The sequence below is a fragment of the Trachemys scripta genome, chromosome 2, assembly GCF_013100865.1.
Source record: "Trachemys scripta elegans isolate TJP31775 chromosome 2, CAS_Tse_1.0, whole genome shotgun sequence".
NCBI classification, from domain to species: domain Eukaryota; kingdom Metazoa; phylum Chordata; order Testudines; family Emydidae; genus Trachemys; species Trachemys scripta.
Genome location: NC_048299.1, coordinates 193,423,853 through 193,449,975, shown reverse-complemented (window position 1 = coordinate 193,449,975; position 26,123 = coordinate 193,423,853). Strand labels below are relative to the sequence as shown.

Below are 26,123 nucleotides of genomic sequence, written 5' to 3'. Positions count from 1 at the left end.
GTTACTGCCCCCACTGTTATTCTAGGGAAACCTGCCTACCCCATTTTGCCTTGCCCTGGCAAAAGAAGGTTTAATGATACTCTAAGCAGACATTGAATGGTGGCTGAATGTGTTTGTAAACAGTGCCGTCATGATTTCAATCAGCCAGAACTCTTATTTGACCAAAACCATAAAACAAGGCAAAAGAGAGCGGACACTGGATTAAACTAGAGCTGCTCTTCGCTTCTTGACCCCTAGTCAATCCCCCAACATTACTCTCTTTTCTTCTCCCCCTAAAATAAACCTTTGTGAAACAAGTAGTGGAGGCCATCTTCTTGCTGCAAAATGATACTTGTTATAGAAATAATGGGGAAGCCCACACCAAACAGAAAAAATTCACTCTCCTCTTCTGCTTCTATATAGATTTTGGCCAAATGAGTCATGAAACGATGGTGCCTTGGTAGTCAGATGGTATACAGTTTCAGTAACAGACCTTGTATGGTGTTCAGCAACAGTGCATAAACCTTTACTCCAATTAACATTTTTAGGTTAATCTAAAACCAGAAGAGTGTGTGGGGGAAAACTTGTTTTAAGTGTCTGATAGGATTCCTGCTTATTGTGTGTTATCAGTCCTATCGACATCAGTGAAAATTCTCATGTAAGTGAGCAACATTTGGGCCCACCACTATATTTTTAAAAATTATCACTATATGCCATCAGTAGGTGCAGACTTATCTCCCTTTAATTTGTATTTTATTATTGCAAGCTAGTACAAAGCGGAACACCTTCAGTAAATTACAGCATAATTCTGGATGAAAATGAACCAGTTATGCTTTAGTCCATAGGCAGTTACAGTCAGTACATTTTATTCAATGCTATAATATTCTCAATTGTAATTCAACTTTATATAAAAACAAAAGTATAAATGAATACATGGCTACTGTAATTAACTCATCTTACTATAATTTTCAGTTGAAAGGCTTTTGAAAGTTTCAAGACACTTTTTTAAAACAAAGATCCAGATCCCCAACTTGTGTAAGCTGTTGAAACCCAACTGAAGTCAGTGTAGCTATGGCATTTTACACTAGCTAAGGGTCTGGCCCATTAGTTCCTTCACTTGCAGCACCAGTGCTAACGGTTTGCCTCAGAGTTGAGCTAGCAGTGGTTAGAGAGAGATCAGTGCTATATTATAATGACTGAAAAAGAGATGATGTCCTTTCTCTGAAAAAGAAATCTGGATTCCCACGGAATGGAGGAACCAGTCTGACACAATGGTGGTTCCCAGCTGACAGCCAGAATAATATTGTAGATCTTAGAGAAGCATCTTGACTTACAAAAAAAACTGACCACACTGTTGCCATTGCACATATGAATTTTTAATCCTAGATTCATTTTCTCTTTCATAAGACAGATTTTTTTCTTTTAAAAAGAACCTTAGCATTAAAGAATTTACAGAAATCTTTAATCCTTAGAACACTGATATTCTCCAACCAGCCAAATGAAAGCTCAGCAGAAAGTCCATATCCAGATGCTTCAAAGGGTTAAATTGCATAATTTTTTGAACAACCTCAGCTGAGCATTTTCTTATTCTTTTCTTTTTTTAAATGAAACTTTATCTTTGGTTTCTTGTATTTTCTCTGTTAGTCTATCCTTTGTTTCCTCCATCTTCTCTGTTAGTCTATCCTTTGTTTCCTCCATCTTCTCGGTTAGTCTATCCTTTGTTTCCTCCATCTTCCCTGAGAGACGCTCTTTTGTTTCTTCCATTCTATCCTGCAGGTATTCCTTTACCGGAGGGGGTGTGGACATGTAGCCATGCTTACGAAGATACTTGACAGTAATGGATGTTCCTCCTAAAGTTACAGTGTATCTGGCAGGAGTTGCTATCTTAAAGGAAACCAAAAAAGTATCAAAATTATGTGTAAATGGGCTATGATAGTCTTTAGAAAATCTCTCCATTTTTGTAAAAAGCTTATATTGGCCAACTCCAACTTTTAAAAAAAGGAGCTCCAAGTTATAAGGAAATAAATTAATCTATTCTGAAGTGAATTCTTCAGAAAAGCTCTCTCTCTCTTTCACACATACACACACTTTCATTTGAAGTATCCCGAGTATTACAGGTTTGAAGAGAGATGCCAACTAGGCATAACTTCATGCACCCCTGAGATGTATCACTTGTGGGATGAAATGCAGTAGCTGTTTATCACAACAAATTTGCCCCTAAACTAACTTTTTTTTAAATGCAAAGTGCCACAGGATCTTTGCTGACCACAAGTGATCAGGAATTCCATTTTCCATCTCCTCCAAAACCACAGTGCCTCTTTACTACATACCAATATGCACCATGGCATAAGCATTTTGCCTGAATTACATATACTAAAGAACCAATACTACTTCCTCAGTTAGGACTTAAAGGTCTCCCATGCAGGTAACAAGGTGATCTTGTCCTCGTGCATAAAACCAGAAGGTTTGTAGGTTCATTTCTTAAATAGTATGTACTAGTGTAATACATTATTTTGATCATGCAGATCGAGAAAAGTGTGACTTTTTTATTGGGGGGGGGGAGGAAGTGACAACTGAAAGAATGAGAAGTTTAAAAACTATATACATTAAAGAAATGCAGACTGGATTTGTGCAGTGGCTAAGGGAGTATCCACATTAGGGAAAAAAAGGTGGCCATTTTACCATGTGTTAGCGAACACGCAGTAAAATCCTGCTGTGGACAAGTAGTTCTCACTAACCTCTCGATCAGCTAACGTGTGAAAAGCACAAATGGCCTTGTCCACAGCAGGATTTTACCACATTAATACCCTTTTTCCTAGTCTACATCTACACTACAGACCTTACAGCGGCACAGCTGTACCACTGCAGATACACCACTGTAAGGTCTCCCATGTAGCCACTCTCCCACTGGCATAATTAAACCACCCCTAACAAGCGGCAGTAGCTATGTTGATGGAAGAGCATCTCCAGCCGACATAGCACTGCTTTGTTGGTGAAACTTCCGTCGGTCAAAGGTGTGTTTTTTCACACCTCGGACAGAAAAGTTTTACTGACAAAAGTGAAAGTGTAGACAAAGCTTGAGTGAAAACAAGGTCTAAATGAACCCTCTGGATAGTGCTGTCTAATCTCTCATCCTTTATTGCTCCTTTTCTTCTCTTACCCAAATCTTTATTCCCAGCTCTGATCTCCATATAATGACAAATCATCATGAAATAAAAGTGGGAGGACAAATACTAATTCCTAATTCAGCGAGGGCTGAAGGTTTGGCAGCTCTTTAGCTACTTATAAATACTCTCTGCATCTGTCTCTTACTTTAAAATAATCTCACTTTGCTTAATTGCTCCTTGTTGGAAAATACTAAACAATGCTATAAGACTTGAAGGCTAGTCACTTTTACTACAGGCTAGACACTGGCATGGAATAAGACAGATAAGCCCAAACAGAAAACCTAAGAAGTCATAATTTGTCTTGTTATTGACAGTCACTGCACCCAGTAACAAAAGAGCAAGTTCTTAAAAATATTTTAAATACTATTTAAACAAAACAAAAATAAAAGGAAGCAAATGGTAAGCAGCCACCAGGATGATTTGATAACCCAGCATGCAAAGTAACACTGAAAGAATCTGTTTCATTACAAGAAAACACCAAAAACCAGAAATGTAAAAGGTGATGTAAGATTAAATGCCAATTTATTTTTCATAAAGTTTACGACAGCAAAGATACGTTAGTATTGAACTTAAAATGTATTTTCTACTGTTTTCTAGCAACAAAGCAGATTCAGTCCTAGGCTGCATCAAACCAGGCCCCTGATTATGTAGAATTAAAAAGGGACTCCTGCTTACTGAATAGAATTATCAAAACAGTGGCAACTGTTTATAAAAATTGTTTAGAAAATTCATTTAATACTTATACATTCTATATTATTTTCTGGGATTCTAGGACACCTAACCTCTGCTAATGGTTAAATGAAACCCTCTTGTTAAAAAGGGTATTTACTTTACAGGGAAATGTTATCCCAATATCCAAACTGAAGAATACTGGGAGAACTTGGCAGTTACCCCACAACGTGAGCATCTACAGAGGAGGCAGGAAATGTAAAGAAAAGGGATAAAGTTGGTCAAATTAATATTCTTTTCCAAAAAGCAAAGACCCTGAGAAAAAGATTACTAGCACACAATTTTAGATTATTAATTCTTTGGGCGCAGGAATTATTTTTAAAATATGTCTGCACAAGTGACTAGCAAAATGGGGCCTGGATGTGGTTGGCCTCAAGACACCACCTGATGTTAAACAATAAGTCACTCGGAGTAAGTACAGGGCCAGATTTTCAGAAGAAAATAGAGCCAGCAGCTCTCACTGTTTTGGGAATGTCATCTGCATTTAGGAACCTAGATAGGAGATGGGTATTTCTGAAAATGTGGCCCTTAAATTTACATCAGGCTTGATCCTACTTTCCTCTATTTCAATCGGAGCAGGATTGGACTTCAAGCAAGAAATGTACATATACTTGGCATGGCCAAATCTCCTGAAAATAGTACACATATGCACTATATACCAATCCAAGAATAGGTTGTGTTTATTATAAAATCTTTATATTTTAAATGCATACATTCATTGACTACCTATAGGCATCAATATACTAAACTGTTTAAACTGGCAAGTGTCTGTGCCTTTACTTCATCATCCCTTTACTTAGGACAAAAGTTAGCTACATAACTAGTAAAATGCATTAAAACAATCAGATATGTGCACAACAAAAGGACAATGTATTGTAAATAAAGATGTTAATACTTAGCTCTTGTACAATGCTTTACATGTTCAAAGCACCGTACAAACAAATTATGCAGATCTAAACCCAGAAAAAAATAACCAAAAATCTGATCTTTAAGTACTGTATTAGGACAATTGGACAATGAAATCCCAACTAAGTCAGTAATGAAAGCATAAGTACTAAACTAAAAAATTCAATAGGAAAAAAAAATTGCACTGTCACCTGAAGAACTCAAAGCATTTAAACTGTCACTCTCTAGCTCTGAGAGTTACGTATGGGGAAAACAGAGGTATTACACAGGATTGTCACCACTTCTATGGCATGCCAAACAGCCATTCAACAAAACAAAACAGTTTAGGAATATTTTATAGTGATGCAAAGGTCTTAAAAGCACTCTGACCCTTTTAACTTGAGTAATGTGAATATTTAGGTTTAAAACATTCATTTAAAAATGTCTAAACTATTAAGAGGGAGAACAGGGCCAATTCTTTCTGATCTAAGAGAATTGTTTAGATCACTGGGCAATGTCAGAACCAATTAACTATAATGGTACCTACCTTATACATTGCATATGCAGTTAGCGCATATCCACTCTGAGAGTTTTTCAGAATGCTTACAATGCTTTCTGGAACCCCAATGAACTCTAGGAAAGGAACGACATTCACTCCTCTATCAAAGAAAAAGAGTTATACATAAAAACAGGATTACGTTTGAGAGGATCCTTAAAACATTCAGCACAGTATTTCTTACTTTAAGCAACATACTTGTTTTTAAACACATTTTCTGGTATGTTTGTATTACATGTAAACAAACAAGATTTTTACATTATTTTAGGAAATGAAAGTAATAAATTGTACCTGATGGTTTGAGCTACTACTTAATCAAACTGTGTCTGTCCCTATTTAGTATATTTGGAGGTAAGTAGATACACTGGTGCAAAGAAAGTCATATTGATCTAAACTGTGAAGACTCAGTTCATGTGAGAACTGAGGACCAGCTTCACTCTAAGGGCTGGTCTTCACTGCAGCAGGGATCAATTTAGCAGGTCTAGTGAAGACCCGCTAAATTGATAGCGGAGCGCTCTCTGGTCGACCCGGGTACTCCAGATGTCCGGTAAGAGTAAGGGAAGTCAATCAGAAAGCATCTCCCATCGATGCAATGCAGTGAAGACACACTGGGGTAAGTCGACCTAAGCTACGTTGACTCCAACTATGTTATTCACATAGCTGGAGTAGCGTAATTTAGGTCGACTTACCACCATAGCGAAGACAAGCCCTAAGAGATGGAGACAGAGAACACAATATACTTGTTTGTTTTAAGATTAATTTGCAGCCTACCCTCATAATGAGGTATCCAGGTTCCAGTCCCTCACATTTCCCCTCAAGATGCATTAAACCAGTGGTGGGCAACCTGTGGTCTGCATGCAGCTCATCAGGGTAATCTGATTGCAGGCCACGAGACATTTTGCTGATGTTGACCATCCTCAGGCATGGCTTCCCAGTGGCTGCAGTTCACTGTTCCCGGCCAATGGGAGTATATGCAATTAGTTATACAAGAAATGGATTCTCCGATATTTAGAAATATTGTTCTAACATTTAGTTTTGCCAGTGTCACTGAAAGCCCTAAGATTACCTGTACAGGGTGCCCTATAAGTAGTATGCTATCATAGTCAACGTAATTTTCAACTTCTCTAAACTATTTTAGTGTTTTAGTCCTTATTCTGTGCATTATCAGTATCAGCAGGAATAAATACAGTATTGGAAATAGTGTGTTACCGAACTGTTGCTCTAGAAAAGAAAGTGCCCTTTTATAGCGTTAAACATTAAAATGTTAACTACTAAGTATTAGAAGACTCAGATTAGAAAACTGCGATGGGCCTAAATATGCTAACACTGCCCCTTTAAAATTTGTTGATAAATAATTTCAGACTTGAATAATTTAGCCTTATATAACTATTATTCATGATCCAACTTACTTTTCGCCTCAAGACGGTGCTGCTTTTCTAGTATGATATATTGAGGCTCTGCTTCTCACTAGTTCCTAATTAAATGTTTTCATTTGTGTCCATTTGTCAAAAGTGTGTTTTAACTGCTAACTAAAGACTCAGACAAACTAGCTAAACTTTACTCAGTCTAAAATGTCTGGATGTGAGCATCAACCTTAGATCCATCCAAAGCAAAATGTTTTAATAGCTTGGGATCTTTATTACTCTGAGATGGGCTAAATTTAGAATGACATTTGGATCTATAGCGCCTAGAAAGGGCAATTATGCCAGCTGGTTAGAGTAACTAAAACAAACACTTGTGTCATAATGCATTCTGATGTCAAAGGCCCATCCTTCCAGCCATAAACTATCATTGTTTCATGTCTTCTATTATTAAATATGCAACATGCACAGTCCAGAGATAAACATTTACTCCAATTCAACAAAAGTCACAGATTAATAAAACCTCCCTCTAATCTAAACTGATCTTGTAGCTGACATGAATATTGCTTATTCTAATCAAGGTGAGTTTCCAAAACAGAAACACACTGTTTTAAGTCTACAGCAATTTCACATGAGATCTAGCGAGGCTAGACGAGAGTAGACGTGGTGGAGCGTTGATACATTAGTTTTATTACCAGATGTACAAATACTAACAAGAAAAAAAAGAGAAAGCAGGATGATTGATGGTATCCAGAGTTCATATTCAAACAAGTGTGTATGTCTGGCAGCCTATCCAAATGATGTTCAGACCCGAAATGGCATGGGCATTGCAAATAAGGACTTGAGTATATTAGTAAGTGCTGCGCACTCCATGCACACCTGACACTCCCAGCGCTTTTGTGAGGTCCAAAAAAAGACAAGGATTAGTTTAAATAAAACCCCAGAAACAAAGCATCACAATACAATACATTTTCATCCACCACACTGTTTTGGAGAAGCATGGGGCGAGAGATGACAACTAATCTCAGTGATCAAACTAGTTTTTTGGGAGGAATAGGAGCAAATGACACATTTTCTTCAGAGAGTTTCTACTAATGGGCCTAACCTAGACCACTAAATTGGAAGTTTTGGTTCCCAGTACCTTCTAGAGGATTAAAGATAAAGATAGTAGAAGAACAAGGAATTCTTCAAAGGCTTTGTGTCCCTCTCACAAAAACCTTCTGAACTCAAAGACGGGGGGTGGGAGGGAACTACAGTAACTCCTCGCTTAACGTTGTAGTTATGCTCCTGAAAATGCAACTTTTAGCGAAACAGTGTTAAGCGAACCCAATTTCCCCATAAGAATTAATGTAAATATGGGGGGTTAGGTTCCCAGGGAAATTTTCACCACCAGACAAAAAAAGATATCTATATTTCCCCCCCCCCCCACTATACATTTTAAACAAACAATTTAATACTGTACACAGCCATGATGATTGTGAAGCTTGGTTGAGTTGGTGAAGTCAGAGGGTGGGATATTTCCCAGGGAATGCCTTGGTGCTAAATGATGAACTAGCTTTTGGCTGAGTCTTCAAGGATTAACCCATTGTTAATTTAGCCTCAGACTCTACAAGGCAGCACGAATGGAGGGAGGTGAGACAGCATGGCAGACAGAGACACAAACCCTGTGTGAGAGAGAGAGAGAGAGATGCGCATTGCCCCTTTAAGTACGCTGACCGCACTCAAAGTAAACTGCCTTGTTAAGTAGATTAGCAAGTTGAGACAGCAGCTGCTCCCAAGGAAGCTCCCTCGTTCTGAACCTTGTCCAGTCGTCACCACCCCCATGGAGATGGGGTAAGTGGGGTGCAGGAGCAGGGGGGAGACACCCTGACATTACCCCCCCTCCCCTCCGCACAGCAAGCAGGAGGCTCCCGGAAGCAGCTCCAAGGCAGAGGGCAGACGCAGCACATGGCAGTGGGGAAAGGGATAGCTGAACTGCCAGTAATTGATAGCCTGCTGGGCGACTGTTGCACAGGGAACTTAGGGGAGCTGCTGGTCCACCCTGGTTTCAATCCCCCACCAGCTAGCTCCAAGGGGCTGCTCTTCCTGCAAGCAGCGGACAAAGCAAGCAGCTGCCAAACGACGTTGGAAGGGAGCAGATACCAAAGACAAGAAAACACCTTGCTACCAGCTTTTCTCCTGCCTCTTCCACCTCCTACCCCCTTCAACTTAAAGAAGTGAGAAGGTAGGTACCTGGCACACTCTACGGTTGAGACAGCCTGAAAAGCAAATATGGTATATATATTTTTTACCTACAAACTCTGTATCGTTCAAATTTCACCCCACACAAACATAAATTTAAATTCAAAAGAAGGTTTGGCCTATAGTAGAACGCTCTCCTTAGTTTCTTCTACCACATAGGGGAGGAAAACCAGAAGGGCGAGGGGTCAGGCCTACAGCGGATTTCCCTTTACTATTGTTTCAGAGAGGGGAGAACAAGCCACCATCTTTGCCACACAGCAGAGACTGGAAACAGATGCCATTGTAAGGTAATGCGTACCATAGGTGCCAATTCAGTGGGTGCTCCAGGGCTGGTGCTCCCCTCCCGCCCCCACGCCTCCCACCCGCTGGGTGTCCCGCTGATCAACTCCTCCCCCTCCCTCCCAGTGCCTCCCGCCCGACACAATCAGCTGTTTCATGGCGGGCAGGAGGTGCTGGGAGGAAGGAGGAGGAGCGGGGATGGGGAACTCTCAGAGGAGGGGGCGGAACTGAGCGGGAAGAGGCAGGGTGGGGGTGGGGACTTGGGAGAAGGGGTGGGGCAGGGGGAGGAGGACCTGGGGTGGATGAGCACCCCCTGGGCCCGCAGGAAGCCGGCACCTATGATGTATGCATTGTTTTGTTTTATTTTGGTGACAATTACATTCCTTCCAAAGGAAGATAAAGTATTTGGTATAGACAGACTGTAGGAAGTTAAATAGTACATAAACAACACATTGATATGAGGTCTATTCCCTTTCATTAACAATCTTGGGCTTTAGTAAGACATAGAAACTCCTTTTGCTGATGGAGTAAGTTGGGTAATTTGTGACACGTAATAAGATCTACATTGCAGATGTTCTTGTATATATTTGTCTCAGATTAATAGCAATAATGACCTTGTTACAAATCAGTAACTTACTTCATGGCTGCATAGTAGAAGGATCCAAACCATACACTGGAAGTCAACAGATGCAGTGGAATCATAACTTTTCCATACTGTTTAAAAGTTCTCTTGAACCTCTGAAAGAGACTAATGGATTTGTCTTGTAATGGATCAGGCTCTAAAGAACTTGATTCTACAGGCGTCTCCTGGGGTATATCACTAGCTGGTTTCAAAGGGTTTTCTTCCTTTTGTTCTTTGTGGTGAGTGCCTTCTGGTTGGGATGAAAATACACCCAATGACTTTCCTTCCTTTGAGAGACAGAGTGCAGCAGATGCATGGAGACACTGTTTTTCAGGGCCCAATGCCAAAACCACTTTGCATCCAGTCTGAGGCAAGACTGGTTTCCCTTTTAAGTGTTGAAGGAAACCAGTGCGATGTGGTACCAAACATGTCCGATGTGCCAGCTGAAATACAGTCTGTATTAAATTCCTTTGCATTTTGATGACTGATGAGAGCTGGTTATAGTTCCTAGGGAAAGCAAACAAGAAAAAAAGTTGATTTTTCTAAATAAGAATGGCCATAATAATTCTATTTCAAAAGATTAATTTGCAACTTCTTCAATGTGACTTTAAAATCTGAGGACACTTCCACGGATTAGAAGAATAAAAACGTATCATACTAAACCAGTTAGCAACTAAAGCTACACAAGAAACTGAAAAGTTTTGCAGCTATTTCCTAGTGGCACCCAAATCATCTTAATGCTCATGTATTTAATATTCTGAAAAGTGTGCTGTTAAATTATCTTCACAATTTATTTTCCTCACACTGAAAATGCTTATTCTACTGCTTTATATGTAACTCTTTTACTATATGTACTCTTTATATGTAACGCTGATACTTTTAGCCAACAAAAATATATTACAATCTCACTAATTTGCTCTAATGACTGCATGATGCTCTTTGTTAGAATGAGGAAAACAAAACTATAGCGATACTGGAACAAAGAATGTACTGATAATAGAGTTTAGTTTTAATGATTTACATTACTTTGTACTAAAATAGTAAAAATTATTTATTGTTTTTTGTTAAACCAATGACATTTTAGTAATTCCAGACCTAACAATGGAATGCTGCTATTGAATCTGTGCTGAGAAGTGGTGTGTGAATGAAGATTAACATGAGGAAGAATTAGTAATTACACTGTAATTCAGAATTTCTCACTCAAAAAGTATAATGCAATGAACATTTTTTGAACTATATATAACCCAAATGAACTTTTTGTTTTAAATGTCTGGTATTTCTGAAAGTTCAATAGGACCAGCTGACAGCTCCCATATACACACACACATGCAAATAATTTCAAAATAGTACACATAGATTGCAATGTCATGTTATTCACAAAAATTGCAAGTTTTAGGCAATAAGTGAAATTTTAACTATTTCTGTTCATTTACATAACAATAGCATGTTATAGCCCAGCTGAATGGGGACCTCTACCTTAATTTTACTTATGTTAATGCTGGTTAAGTCAGTTGCTACTCCACTTACCTTTCAAACCTTCATACTTTTCAAATCTGCCTTTGATAGCGTTTAGAATTTTAAATCCCATGAACAGTCTAAATCAACATTAGAAAACCAGTGGCATTTAATTGTACATCGCTGGTCTCCCTTTAGATTTGGCTATTTTATTTTATATTATATATAAAAACAGCAGCTTTGGCTGTATTCTCTATTTGGTAATTGAAGTGCAAAGTTAACTTTTTTTAGATTGCTCAGAAAGACTTCATGATGTAAATGGAAGTCTTGGGAGCACACAAAAAATTAGGCGTGTGCTTTTTGCTACTTTATGGGTGTATAATATATTTAAAGACTTAGAAGGTTCTTGACCCTAGAAATACAATTCTTGTATACATTGAAGACTCTGATGAATAGAGAAGTAGGGAAACAGATGACATTACAAGACTGCAATTTAAGAGGGGAAAGGATTTTTGGTCAGTCTGAAGGTTATCTACACAGGAACGGTTTACCCGGTGGACACACGTATTCTGGTAAAAGAATACCTTTTTTTTCAGTAGGGTTTAAAGTTTATCCCAAGCGGCATAAGCTAAACTAAAACAAAAGGCACTAGTATTGGAATACTGTCTACGCATTTTCTCAACCTTTGCAGTATACACAGGTATAACTAAACCAACAGAGTAAGTCCACACTGCTTTGTCTAAAGAAGCTGTGACTTCCCTGTGTGAATCATAGCATCCACAAAACACTGTGCTTTTTCTTAAGAAGTGCATAGCATTCTGGGCAGGTATCCCAAGAACGTTCTGCTGCTGCTAATATCAAATCATTATAAGTTGTTTCTCCTGGTGGATTATGGGATACCTTCTGAAATTCTGGGCCCTGGGGTCAAACTTCTATGATTCCTTCCATAATATTCCAAAACCAATACCATTTTCAAAACTGTTGGTTTCAAACAAATTTTGTAAACTGCTCTCAGGCGGCATGGAGGAAGCACTGCTGAGCAGAGTGATCTTGACCATCCCGCATACAAACAGGATGCTCCCGATGTACTGGCCACCACTCAGGTCGGTGGCAGAACAGACAGACCACCACCACAATACTGTACAGAAACAGCTATTGGAGAAGGACGATGACAAATTGAGCAGTTATTTCTACATGATATTTTCTTAGGCTGGTGTCACAGAGTAGAGTGCCATTTCTGGGCTCAGCCAATGATCACTAACTGATAGGACAGAACGTTGCTGCAGATCTAGGATGTTTGGCTGCAGAACTTTATGATACGGAAGGCTGCTCTCTTGGAAAACTGTGCAAAGCTCGTCCTGGAGTTACATTGGTAAAATACCAACGAGGCCCACTCAGTGTGCAGAATCATGTGGTCATTGCCATCTGGAAGCTTGCAATGCACAGCTGCTACCAGTCAGTAATTAACCAGTCTGGTTGGCAGATCAACTTTCAGGGTTGTTGGTCATAGAGGTACACATTGTTGGCTGCGAGGGTGTTGCTGTCCTGGGTCATTAAGCTTGGCAATGCACAGGAGGTTACTGATGGCTTTTGAATCTTTGGGGATCCCATATAGAGGCCATTGAGGGACCCATGCGTCCCTGATGCCAGGATATGTAGACACTCACCTCTGGTTTAGGCAATGAAAAATGGAACTTTTGCTCCCAAAACTACTATAAACACGTATGGTGTCAGGGTTCTAGCCAGTTGTCTGGGAGAATCGGTTTACTTTCTGCTTCTCTGGCTTATGAAGCTTTTTGCTAAACACATGGATAGGAAAAAGAACTGTTTAACTATAACCTGAGTAGCTGCAGAATGACTATGGAGCATTTGGAAGACTGAAAGAAAGATTAACATATGTCATGACAAGGCCAGAGGCTTCTGAGAGATATTGGTCTTGTATCATAGATGCTTGCAGTGTTTTTCACATCTGAGAGCAGGGGAGAGAGCCTCATCAATGGGTGGGAAATGAAGAGACTTCTGAAATGTTATGACCAGCTAGAGAGGATGCCTCTATGAGCCAGGGAATCACTGTGCTTGTACTTAGACTGCATGGTATAGGGAAGGAAAACGAAAGTAATGTAATTTAATAAATGAAGTGTATACAATGTAGCAAAGACTTGTGAATTGATTTTATTAGGAATTGATGTTCTCTTGAATGGTCTTTATCCGGGGAAGGGTCACCCTGGTGGGTCCTCCTGGGGATTAAAATGTCTACCATTGGGTCTGACACCTCGGTGAACTCCTCCATGCATGGTTCTGAGCAATCTGCCTTAGAAGTTCAAGGTGGGCTCTGCTGCCGGGAAGTGGGGGGCCCATTGTCTCATCTGGAAACAATGAGCCGCAGCGATGGTACCGTCCATGGTACTAAGTGAAGCCATGGTGCTGGGTCTGTTGTCGGTGCTGGGCGTGGTACCAATAATGGCGCTGGCTGATGCCCGTGAGAAATCCCTGGCCCTAGATGTAGTCCTTCTCCTGGATATGATGGAAAAGGAGCGTACAAAGGCAGACCCCTGGGAGTGGTGGTAAGCCCATGGGGTCCAAAAGGGCCACTAGGTTGGCATCTGAGTCATTGTGGTGGCCATGGTACCGGAGGAAAGTTTTGGGTCATCCCTGCTGACTGGGAGTACCAGCAGCTATTATGTCGGCTTCTCCGGCACACATGAGTCTGTGTCTGATGCGGACTCCAATGAGTCCATGCATAGGGACCATGGTGGAGCCATGCCTGTCGGTGCCAGGGATCGTTGCCGGGGTGACACAGATCGTTGCCGAGTCATAGCCGGCTTGCCCCTGAACTTCACCGGTGGCCTCTGAGGACTCAGGACTGGTGCTGTGACACTGTGGTCGGGGGAGTGCAAGCCTGTCAACGTTATCAGGTCCCGCGCTACCTCATAAGTCTCAGGTGTGGAAGGGAGGTCCAAATCCTCCACGTGGGTCTCCTCCGGTGGCACTGGACTCAACGGTCCCTCCCGGAAGCCCGGAGTGGGTGGTGCCAGTCACTGAGCTGGAGGGGAGGTGCAGTCTCCCTCCCTTGGGTTCACATTCCTGTGCACGGGAATGGGAGTGCCCTCTATCAGTCTTCCTGTGCTGTTTCTTCAGAACAGAAGACTGTGAGCAGTGCTGAGATTGAACCCGTGCCGTGTTCAGCGCTGGGGAACGCCAGTGCCGAGGATCTCTGATGCCAGAGTCCTTCCTCGGCACCTCCTGGACCGCAGCCAGTGCGCTGCGCACTGACTCTCAAGAGCCCGGTGCCATGTCCAGGGGGCTCGACTCAGACTGAGGGTGGAGAGCTGCTTCCAATTAGCAGCAACTGAGTCTAGAATCCCTTTCCTTCTTCGTGCAGGGGTAAAAGCTTCTACAGATCTTACACCTGTCTGCTTGATGGGACTTCCCTAAGCACTTTAGACAAGCTGAGTGCAGGTCGCCCTTCAGCATAGGCTTCTGGCAAACTCCGCACGGCTAGAACTCCTGGGTCCGAGGCATGCCCCAGGCCCAGGAGAGGGATGGAGAAGTGAGGGAGGGAACCTATATGCGCCGCTATGAAGGCGCGACTCCAGGGGGCTCCAGAGCCGACCCGACAGGTGCTGCTAGGGAAAAACCTTCCAGAAAACTGTGCATGCAGCAAATATACACTAATTGGAATCGATATGAGCAAGCACTTGAAGATGAATAAATAAAATGGTGCAGAAATAACCAAAAGGACAGAATGAACTTGTTTGTGCAGATGGGGTCACAAAATAAGAAGGTGGGATTGTAATTGTTCTCCTTGTCTTCGGGAGTAGAATGATGTGGGAACTGTCTATCCTTTGCAGTTGGGGGTGTGAAAAGGGAATCTCAAGTTTGCTGTATTCTCAATAGAATTAATTAGGTTAAGGTGTTGTCTATGTGAGCACAGCGTAACAACGTTCTCCAGCTACCTTATCTGCTTCTGCATCATGTTCGATATCCTTTCCTGCAAGTCTATTTCCCTGTCCAACTGGTCCAAACACTCTCTTGACAGCTCCTCGGCATGTCCCCAGTTGTCCTTTCTCACTTGTTCTTGTCCTGCTGCATAAGTCCTTTAACCACAAGTGGCCAGTTTACCTTGTTAAAATTTTAGATGTTTGAAAATCAGGGTAGTGACTAAATTATGATCTTGTATGCATTTCTGGTTTTTTATTTTGCCACAACCAAACACTTTGGATGACTGTCTTCTAACATTTTTTCCATGGCACAGCCTGGAAGGCAGAGGGAGCATCAAGTTGCAAGGAGAAAGTAGGGAGGGCACATTTTGGTTTAGGAATTATGAGAGTAAGAATTTTGGGGAAAAAAAGATGCTCTTCGTAGTTTAATTTTCCAAATTGGATGCCACCTTGAGTGCGGAGGCTACAGAAAGGCCAAGTAAGCAGAGGACAACCATGTCTGCCCTCTGCTGTAGCACTATCTGCCAGCCATGACAGTGCAAACCCAGTATCCAGAAAACAGGTTTTCAAATCCCACATACAGGCAGAATGGGACAGCTAATTGTAATACAGCACTTTATACTTACTGGATGAGGACGCCTCTTCAGCATTGTCATTCTGTCTCTCTGGCTGGGTCTCGGGTGGTGTCTCCAGATGGATCTCTGGATGGCAGTAAGGCATGCCAAAGAGATTGTGTAGTCCAGGGAAATTTCCTCCTGCATGGGATCCAGAGTTTCCTATGTGGTTTCTGAAGGTATGTCTGCCTCATCGTGGGCCATGGCCAAACTGTCCAACATATATTGGGTTTCTTGAGCAAAAATTCCAGTCCTGCACACATACTGGGAGCAATATGAGAGGTCTTGTTTTTTGTCTTTGACATTTTTGTAGTTCTGTCACAAGACCATGCCTTTGGCAGTGCTGGCACGTGTTCTGGGAGTACTGTTTTTCCCGACTTAACTTGAGACTTAACTTGTTCCTCTCTCTAGAGCAGTGGTTTTCAACCTTTCATTTGCAGACCCCTAAAAAATTTCAAATGGAGGTGCGGACCTCTTTGGAAATCTTACGACAGTCTGTGGAGCCCCAGGAGTCCTCGAACCACTGGTTGAAAACCACTGCTCTAGAGAATAAGGAAGTCCAGGATCTTCTGATGAGACCATGTGAAAGCACTGGACATGGTGGCTGTAATGGACTTGGCATCTGAACTAGAGTTACAAGCAGATGTGCTTGTGTGTATGCCATCATTTAAACCAGGGATGGAGTGAGAGAGAGAGCCTCTCGAGATGACTCCAGAGCAATGGAGAATGTTCAGATAACCAGACAGGCCAATCCAGATGTGAACCAAAGCAGTGTGGGATAGCTGTTAGTGGACTACCTGTAGAAATACTGGTAATTCAAAAGGGGGATGCATCCACATGAACCTTATAGCAGTATATAACTAATTCCAAAATAGAATTATTTCACATCCAAAGTGGATTAATTATAGCAGGATAAAACACAAGATGAAACAAAAAGAAGATAATTCATGCATGGATGCAAGGCAGTTTATGCCAATAAAACCTAAAGATATACCGAAAATATTGTCATGTAGATGAGGCCTAAGAGTGTTTACCTGTGGTGCAGGGAAGTATATCAGTGTAACTACCCTGGTTTAAATTCACATTTTACATTACACCAAAAAAATCTTTCCTGTGTAGAAAGGCCTGATTAAAACTATTTTTCATTTGTGTTTGTTAAAATTTAAGTAATACTTCAATTACAGCATGACAGAGTTCCCAATTCAAACTCATGAGCCTTTACCCTTCGTATCCTGCTGTGAAACCAGGGAAGCCTACACTTGACATTTACGATCTTTCTAAGAGATTTTTTGGGGGGTATGTGCGAGTGTAATATTACGTCTTTTGTACGTCAAAGAATCAAATCAGGGAAAACCCAGTTTTAAAAAGTCCTTTATAGCAGAGGTTCTCAAACTGTGGTCAGTGGACCATCAGTGGTCTGCAAGCTCCATTCAGGTGGTCTGTGGATAGTTCCCTCTAAAGTGTGTGCCTAGGCAGCTGCACACAAGACAATGAAGGGCAACCCACCTAATTAGCGGAGACGCGCAGGCATTGTGCCACTAATTAGGTGTCTGGACAGTGGAGAAGACGCACATGTAAGGTGAGGTGGTAGCCTTGGGGTGGGGGGGAATAGCGGGTAGGTGGGAGGGGACAGTGGGGTGGGGTGAATTTGGAATGTGCAGGGCTGCAGTGGCCAGAGAAAGAGGCAACTTTCCCCAGATCCAGGGTTGTGGCTGCTGGGGAAAGACAGCCCTCCTTCCCGGCCTCAGTTCTGTAGTGGGGAGACACACCCCTCCTTCCCAGCCCCAGCTCAGGGGCTGCCACGGTGGGGAGAGAGGGCACATCCAATCACATTTGAAAGGTAAAACTACCGATATGAAAATATGAGTTGTGTGTTTTTATTTGTGGAACAAAAAAGTTTATTAACAACCTTTTTTTCTTTTTTTAATTAAATATAGTGCTTTTATCCAAAGTGCTTTTCAATAGTTAGCTAATGGTACAAACAACATTTGGAAAGATCATTAAGTGGTCTGCCAAGACCTTCAGCAATTTTCAAGTGGTCTGCGGGGAAAAAAAAAAGTTTGAGAACCACTGCTTTACAGGTTACCTTTACTGTAAGATGGGTTACAACCAGTTGAAAGTCTGCACTCACAGTAGTTATTGATGGGGTCCTGCAGGATCCGGTACTATTCAATATTTTCATCAATGACTTGGATAACGGAGTGTATTATATGCTTATAAAAGTTGCAGATGATAGAGTTGCAAGCACTTTGAAGACCAGATTAGAATTCAAAATGACCTAGACAAAGTGGAGAATTAGTCTGAAATCAACAATTAAATAATGTCAAAAGCACAGTACTACACTTAGGAAGCAAAACCAAATGCACAGACACAAAAAGGGGAATAACTAGTAGGCAGTATTATTGCTTCAAAGGATCTGGGGGTTATTGTGGATCACAAACCAATTATGAGCCAACAGTATGTATAGTTGGGAAAAATACATCTGGTATGCATTAACAGGGGTGTCATATGTAAGACAGGAGCTAATTGTCCCATTCTACTCAGCAATGGTGAGGCCTCAGCTGGAGTTTTGTGTTCAGTTGTAGGCACCACACTTTAGGAAAGATGTGGACAAACTGGAGGGCCACAAAAATAATAAAAGTGTTAGAAAAGGTAAGTACCTTGTATTTCGAACTAAGGTACTTCGACTTCTGCTACGTTATTCACGTAGCCGAAGTTGCGTATCTTAGTTCGAACTGGGGGGTTAGTGTGGACCAGCCCTTAGATGTGACTTCCCCACATTAAATTGCAAAGTCTAGTGGTGCCCCATGGAAGTGTTCAATATTGTTTAGGAAGACTTCTACTAATACAATATTTTCAACAAAACAGCTTAATGCTAACATGAAAACAAGATCTTAAAGAACTTAAATTCATCCCTTTCTGCTACTTATTGCCAGCAAAATTATACCACCACCACTCCCACCAACAAAAGAGACATCCAGTTTTTCTTCTAAATATCCCTCTACAGAAGTGGAAAGAGTAATTAGTTTCCCACCCCCCCAATGTTTTCCTCTTTTTTCCATGAAATATTAGTAAGTCTTTAACTGGGTATTAATCTATAATCTTAAATGTGATAGTGTTGACTATTCTGCTAAGTGATTTAACTAGGAATATCCAGCAACTATGTTTGTCCAAGGCAGCTGGACATACCCGATACAGTCATACATTCTTGTACAGGGTCCCCAAACTGTAGTACATGAGCTTGCCAAGAAGTGAATTGATAGAACACCAGTTTTTTAAGATGGTGGTATGTTAACCAATAAAGGCAGCGAACATCTGTAATGTGAACCACATTCAGTAGGAAACCATTGCACATTCCAACAGCAGTGAAGGATACTGTGCCACAATCTTAAGCCTTGTCTACACCACGCAGTTCTGTCGGCAAGAGGCAGCTTTTGCTGGCAAAACAGTGAAGGTATACACACTGGAATGCTACTTTTTGGGGGCAAAATTCTCCTATTTTGCCAACAAAATAAAACCACCTCAATGAGAGGCATAATGCTTTTTGCGGCAAAGTTAAAGTGACGAAGGGCAGCATCTACTTTGATGATTTGTTATGTTGCCATAACGGCTTCCCCCAGTATCCCACAATGCCCACCGTGAGTGACGTCTCTGCTCACTGCTTTGAACTCGGCTGCCCTGCATACAGCTACACAAGCATGTGCCCTTCTCCTTTCAAAGCTCTGGGAAGTTCTGACAGCTGGGCATGCTGCTCTGTTCCAACAGCAATGAGCAAATAATTAATGTGGAATCCTGCTCTCTCCAGCACCAGGAGAACAGCGGCAGGCAGGCTGCTGCTGCAGGGAGGGAGGAAGGAGTGAGCTGCTACACTGTGCAGAACCAGGGAGGGAGGTGGGGGCTGATGTGAGGGGGATGTTCCCCTCCACTACCTTAGGACTGGTTGCTTCCGGTTGCTGTCTGAAGTTAAAGAGACAGCATGCCAACACACGACACACTCACTCTGCCCCAACGCAGACACTGTCTCTCTCACATATTCACTTCCCCACCCCAATCCCCCAACACACACTGTCTCTCCCCGCACACACACACTCTCACTCTTCTTCCCCACCCTACTCCCGCTTCAGTTGAAAAGTAGCTAGAAATCTAATAGGATGCCCATGGAACAATGGGATTGAGAAACCTACATCACCTGACGCTGTACCTGCCCCATGAGGCACTGCAAACCCTTCCCAAAGCACCCTGTTGCCAGTTGTACAGTGGGATAGCTACCCACAGTGCACTGCTCTGTGTCGATGCAAGAGCTGTTAGTGTGGATGCATTCTGCCAAGACATGCTAGCGTGGACATGCAACAGTAGTTTAATTAAAGTAGTGGCTGTACGTCAGCATAAACTTTTGTCAACAAAACTCTGTAGCGTAGACAAGGCCTTATTCTCAGTGGTATTTCTACATGTGGCTGTGTCTTCACTGGCACTTCTAAATCTCCCACCACTGCGCTAGATTGGTGCGGCTCCAGTGGTACTAGCAGAGGCTGGTCACCAACATTTTTACATTATTGTATCTAACCTTGCCTTGCTTGTTCACAACATAGTTTAAATCTGCAGATAGATGGGATCTAGCTAGATCACAGAACCATAATAAAGCCTTGGACAAATTAAGTCTATAGCTAGATTTTAATATTCACTGCTGTAACTGAGTCTGTTGACAAAGCAGTTTTATAGTGTAGAAAGACCTTAAGTAGAACAGGGAACAGCTTTTCTTAAAGATCTTCAAGTGTTAGTGATAGAACTTTGGAAAAAAGTATTAGAAAGTAGAAGAGCTTTATTTTATATCTGTGTGTTCAGTTAAAGACGTGGGATGTTAAACAGTAGGTTTGTACTTAAAAAGCATTTCAATTACTCTTTAAGATGATGTACATCTTAGTTTAGCTAATCTGCATCTAACTAGAAGTGACAGAAATACTCCCACCCCCGCCTTTACTTTGACAGGAGTCAGAGATATGAAGTTTTACATTGTACTTAGTTCTACCTTTTAACACCACACTAAATTAAATCTCTACAGCTTCTTAAAACAAATACAACATATAAAACTCTTTATAGCTCTTTCTAGGCTGTTACATTTCTGCACCCTACTGCAGTCACTGCTTCAATTACTTTTTTATTGGATGGTGCTAATTCCAACTCCATAGTAACCGCTCAGTATCCCTGCTCTGTAATACTGAGCAGCTATGCTGGGCTCTTTCCTTTAGAAGTTTTATTCTGCCCTCTACTGAATTATTACAGAATTACCACTTGAACTTCAGAATGTATTGCAACTATTAGCATTGTATTCGTGTCCCCTTACCACATTATATTGTATTAAAAAAATACAACTTTCAGAAAAATTGGTTCCTGCCTTTTCTTTCAACAGGTCCCCCAGGCTGTTTTTGCTCTTCCCATGAGTTAAATGAACACTACCTACGAAATAGATGAATAGGAGACTAGATCCATAAACCAACAAATTGCCTTTTAAATGATGTCTGATTGGATTTATGGCTAATTATTGGAGGTTCAATATAGTCCAAAATTTGCTTTGTGCATTTTTGTTTTTGGGGGTTGTTAACTGAGCAGTAAGTCCTCTCTGAGCTAAAACTTAAGCAAGCAAGCTTTGGCTAAAAGGTAGTTTTTTTTTTTCTTTTTTTTTTTTAAGCTGATCTTATATTAATTTTTAAAACAATTTTTCATAGTTACTTCAAAATATGGAACTCTATACTTTGCTAAGGGAGTATAATATTAGTCAAGCCTTTAACTTTTCCCATCAAGCTATAATCGTAACAGACTTAGCACTTTAATGTTTTATTGCTGTTTGCAATATTTACATGTTCAAAGACCAGAAATCCTCAGGTCTATCTGGAATATAGTAAAACAGAAGGGCCCTTTAGCAACATCTGGCACGAATAACTACACTGATATCACCTTCAACTGAATATATAGATCCTACTCTGCCTCTTTCAAGGGAGGACTTTGGTTTCAATGTACTTCCTCTGCATCCAAATCACCAAAGAACAACTTCTTCAGCTAAAATGTGGATATTCCACAATCGTTCAGAGGCTATCATAGCAGTCGGGGCTTCAGCGCAGGTAGTACAAGCCTGGTGCAGAACCTGGGTATGTACTTGGCTTGTTAGCCTGCTCTAATGCCCACGCTGCACTCTCTTCACTCGTATTGTTACTTGTGCTAGCTGGATTCAAGTTAGCTCAGATAGGCTATTCTGTGCACAGCTTTTGCTGTGTCAACATACCCTTACCACCTTCATTTGGTCACAAATTGCCAAGGAATATATTCCTCATTATGAAATCTGGTCTTCCTCCCATCCCCCGTGACTACCTCAGCGCCTACCTTTGTCGTTCATAGCTTTAACATGACTGACATGTTTCTAGTTAGTGTCAGCGTTGCTAGTCAGAGCCGCAAAAATAGCACTGAAACTGAGCAGAACTATATCACTAAGGCTGGGAACGCTATGAGCGGCAGCAGAGATACTGGAGCTGTCTGCAGACTCAGGATGACAACACCACGTTTACTTTTGCTGGGTTATCTTTACAACCATAATGGTTATGATTCACTTTAAAATTAATTTCTAAATCCATTGCTTAGTTAGACGTCTGAAAAGGACGAATGCTCAGCTGGCAAGAGAATTTTTCAAATCCTAAGTCAGCCACTTATAACTATCTTTAAAAAGGAGACTAGAGCAAAGTGATGGGGATGGGACTGCAGCTATTATGACCACTGTATCCTCCAAAAGTAACCAAGAAATCTACTTTTCGATCTAGACATTCTTAAGGAAGGCAGACAGATGATCAACTGGCATGTGCTAGAGCCAAACAGCATCTTTAAACTTTTTTCCCTTGCCACCCTCTGTTGAAAAAGACATCTGAAGTCACTGTAGTGGCAGGAACAGAGCTATAATAATAATAATAAAAAAATCTAAATAAAGATAATCTAGAAACTATGAACTTTTACAATGTGTCCTCAACCATCTCACTAATTCTTCCGTTTTTCCTTAGAGTCTGGAAAGACAGACTACTGATAAGCATTATTTCTGATAACTGATGACAATCATCAGTACATTTGTACAACTCTGTTTTTAATTGTTTCTTTAACTATAACTCATGAACAAGATCAGTTTTTGGGCAACATCAGATGGCAGATCCATAGGATAACAAGAATAGCTGGGCCAAGTGGCATTTCCCCTTTCAAGTCTCCAAAAATAACACAGGACCTACCTAAAGCATTTTACAATACCATTTTGCTCCACGACAGAAGAAACTTCATCTCTGGAATTGTCAGTGCAGCATGCACTGAACTGTGTTCTTGTGAGGGATCATGAAATGATCAGAACTGTTCATAGAAGAGTAAAAAAGATCTCCTTGAAATTCAGAGACTAAAGAGGTCACAAGTTACTATTTGCATTGAAGTAGCACCTAGAAGCCCCAACCACAGCAACTGTTAGCAATTGCTATCAATCTAAATAGACAAAACAGGCAGAGTGAGAGAAAGATGATTAGAGAGGACTCTCCTGTCAGAGTATCTGCTTTTATCATCATTTTCTTAGTGAAAGTCTGAGATAAAAGTCTATTGGAAATGTAGCTGACCCACTGAAAACATCAGGAATTCACCACTATAGTGAATTATCAAGGTTCTAGCTAGATCTACTGATATTTAACGAACGGATTCAGCCACTTTAGGGCAAGGATCAGCCTCAGATTCCAAATCTCCTGTAGACTACAAAGTACCTCAAGCAGATCCCTAAAAATGTGGTTCAAGGGAACTGGTCTGAAGCACTAAGAACCATGAGTTTTGACCCCAGAATTTCTAACACTTTACACTAGCGTGAATGCAGCAGCTCAAGTATGGCTTTGCAAGTGTGACAGCCATCACCCACAGTAGACCAACCAAGTGATCAGACACAATCACCCAAGTTAACACTTCAGAGGCTTTGTCTACACTAGCACTTTTGTTTGTGGGGGAAAAAAAACACCCCTGACCAAGATAAGTTTCACCGACAAAAGCACCAGTGTGGACAGCTCTTTGTCAGTGGGAAATGCTCTCCTGCCGGCATAACTACCGCTGCTCATTGGGGGTGGTCTAATTATGCTGGCAGAAAAGCTCTCTGCTGCTGGCATAGAGCGGCTACATGTGAGACCTTACAGCAGTGTAGATGTAGCGGTACAGCTGTGCTTCTGTGAGGTCCGTAGCGTAAACATAGCCAGAAAAGAGATGCTCTGACTTTCTCTTGATGGGGTATGGGTACGTCTCCTCCCCCACACCTGTTCCCTGAGCTCCACTCTGACCCCTTGCTTTACAGGCTCCACGCATCACATTGAGGTGGAGGGAGTGGTGGTGACACACACTTAAGCACCGCCTTCTCGTGGAGTCAAAATAAAATATCACAGCAGACTGTGCTCATATTCATGATTTGATTGCTGATCAAAACATGCAAGAGAGGAACAGTGAAGTAGTTAATGTTAATATCTATCAGATGGCATCTGAATTAAAGTCCTATTGAGATGAACGGGGCAGGTCACAACTCTTAGCAATTCTTTCAGGCTTACTGAAAATATGGATAGACCTGGCTGTATTTTACATTTTGTTCGCTTTATGAAGGATATTTTTTTCAAATCTAATCTTACATTCAGGAACACAAGGTAGCCTCAAAAACAAACAACTGCATTTGGGTAGGAATCAGCATCCTGGCTTGCTTTCTTTGCTCTCTGGGTTTGTTCTTGAAGAGGTTGAAATCTTCAAAGTTCAGCTTAGTCTATACTTAAGTTTGACTGACATAACTATGTTGGTAAGAAGTGTCATTTTTTTTGTTACCAACATGGTTATGCTGGTGTAAGTTCTAGTGTAGATGCAGTTGTAGTGCTATAAAAGTGCTTATATATTAATATAACTGAACCTATGCTATAGTGTTTTTGCCGTTTTAACAATGCGAGCATAATTAAAGCAGCAAAAACTTTTACTCCTTCCTTTTATCACGCTGAATTTATTGGAGGACAACCTCAGCAATTTCCTTAAAGAGTTTGCAGAGAAAAAAGTGTTACTTTGTATTCCTACAATTCTTAGCATAACCACAATAAAAGAAGGGCATCATTCCTTTTGATTTTTACTTTCCATTCCTGGAGTCCAAAGTGCTAGGAGGAAGGACCTCTCTTTTCCTGCATACTTTTATGATATAGACCATATAAGATCACATATATGGGCGACTAGGGAGGTTAGCTGAGGCAAGGTGGGAACAAAGAAAACCCCGAACACTCAGTAGGCAGGATCCTGCTGCCTCCTTGCAAAAAAGGCAGAGAACAAGAGATCAGAACGTGGAAGGAGGAGAACGAGGAAGAAGATTTCTCAAATCTGAGGCTCCCGTCCCTGCCTGAAAAGGACCCTCTCTACTTGCATTAGCTGTAGCCACATCCTATGAAGGTAGAAATTATTCACATAGAAAGCAGAATACATTGCTGCAACACGTTCTCAGAGAAAGCAGCTCACGGAGTGTAAAGAATCAAGGCCCAGCCAGACTTGTTTCTCGGAGGGAACGGAAACATGCTGGAGCGAGCACAGCTGAGATGGCAAAAGCACTTTTACACAACAGCAAATTCAGACACAAGCGCCTTCGCTCGTGGGGCCTGACCGAAGTGTGGTTTCCAAAGCAGGGAGCGGTCAGGGCGATTGCCGGGGAGCGGCCTCTCCAGCGCGTTTCGACACCGACCGCCTCGGCCGCGGAGGAGGAGGGAGGCCCTCGGCGGCGCGCAGCACGTCTCCTCCCCGGACCGCTTTGCTGCAGGTGGCTGGGGGCGGCACCAGCGGCGGGCCGAGGCCGGGGCAGAGGCCGAAGCGCTGTCTCGGGGGGCGGGCGGAGGGTCAGGCTGCCCGGGGTCGCGCCCCTCGCTCCCCGCCGACCAGGGACCCCCGATCCCGACGCGCCCCCCGCCCGCCCCTGCCGGCAGAACGCGGGGATCGTACCTTGCGCTCAGGCCGCTGCTCCATAGGGCCGGAGCCACAAGGTCACGCGCGGGGGGCTGCGCTGGGACCCGACTGCAACGGCCTCGCCCTGCCTCCAGGCAACGTGTTTGTACTAAACTGCTCCCCGGAGCCCCACCACCTTCAGGCCCGAGTGTTCACACTACGCATGCTCCACTGCAAGGCCTTCTGGGGACTGTAGTCCTGGAAATCGTCAGGCCGCTGTCTTCGCGGCCAATTCCCTCCCTTCAGATGCGCTCTAGACTAGAGAGGAGTCACGTATGCGCGTGCGCATCTGGTG

General features: G+C 42.0%; 1 protein-coding gene across 4 annotated transcripts; it reads right to left on the bottom strand.

Annotated features, from left to right (window-relative positions):
* Nucleotides 1-730: 730 nt before the first annotated feature.
* FAM210A (family with sequence similarity 210 member A) lies at nt 731-26,011 on the bottom strand. 4 transcript variants are annotated; one of them, XM_034762565.1, is made up of 5 exons: nt 25,826-26,011; nt 17,916-18,107; nt 9,835-10,326; nt 5,308-5,419; nt 731-1,863 (listed from the first exon to the last, which is right to left on the bottom strand). In XM_034762565.1, exons 3-5 carry the CDS (start codon nt 10,293-10,295, stop codon nt 1,564-1,566), a joined length of 873 nt encoding a protein of 290 aa, XP_034618456.1. In that variant the 5' UTR covers nt 10,296-10,326; nt 17,916-18,107; nt 25,826-26,011; the 3' UTR covers nt 731-1,563. The 4 variants fall into 4 exon arrangements, with proteins under 4 accessions (XP_034618456.1, XP_034618455.1, XP_034618454.1 ...); XM_034762564.1 differs by having other exon boundaries at nt 17,961-18,107; XM_034762563.1 differs by lacking the exon at nt 17,916-18,107.
* Between the last annotated feature and the right edge of the window lie 112 nt (nt 26,012-26,123).

Excerpts from the sequence above, each read along its gene's own strand:
- FAM210A (XM_034762565.1), bottom strand. The coding sequence starts at position 10,295 with ATGCAAAGGAATTTAATACAGACTGTATTTCAGCTGGCACATCGGACA. Across the intron at positions 5,420-9,834 it reads TTCTACTATGCAGCCATGAA|AGGAGTGAATGTCGTTCCTT; the intron begins GTAAGTTACTGA and ends TTTCTTTGATAG. Across the intron at positions 1,864-5,307 it reads CTGCATATGCAATGTATAAG|ATAGCAACTCCTGCCAGATA; the intron begins GTAGGTACCATT and ends GTTTCCTTTAAG.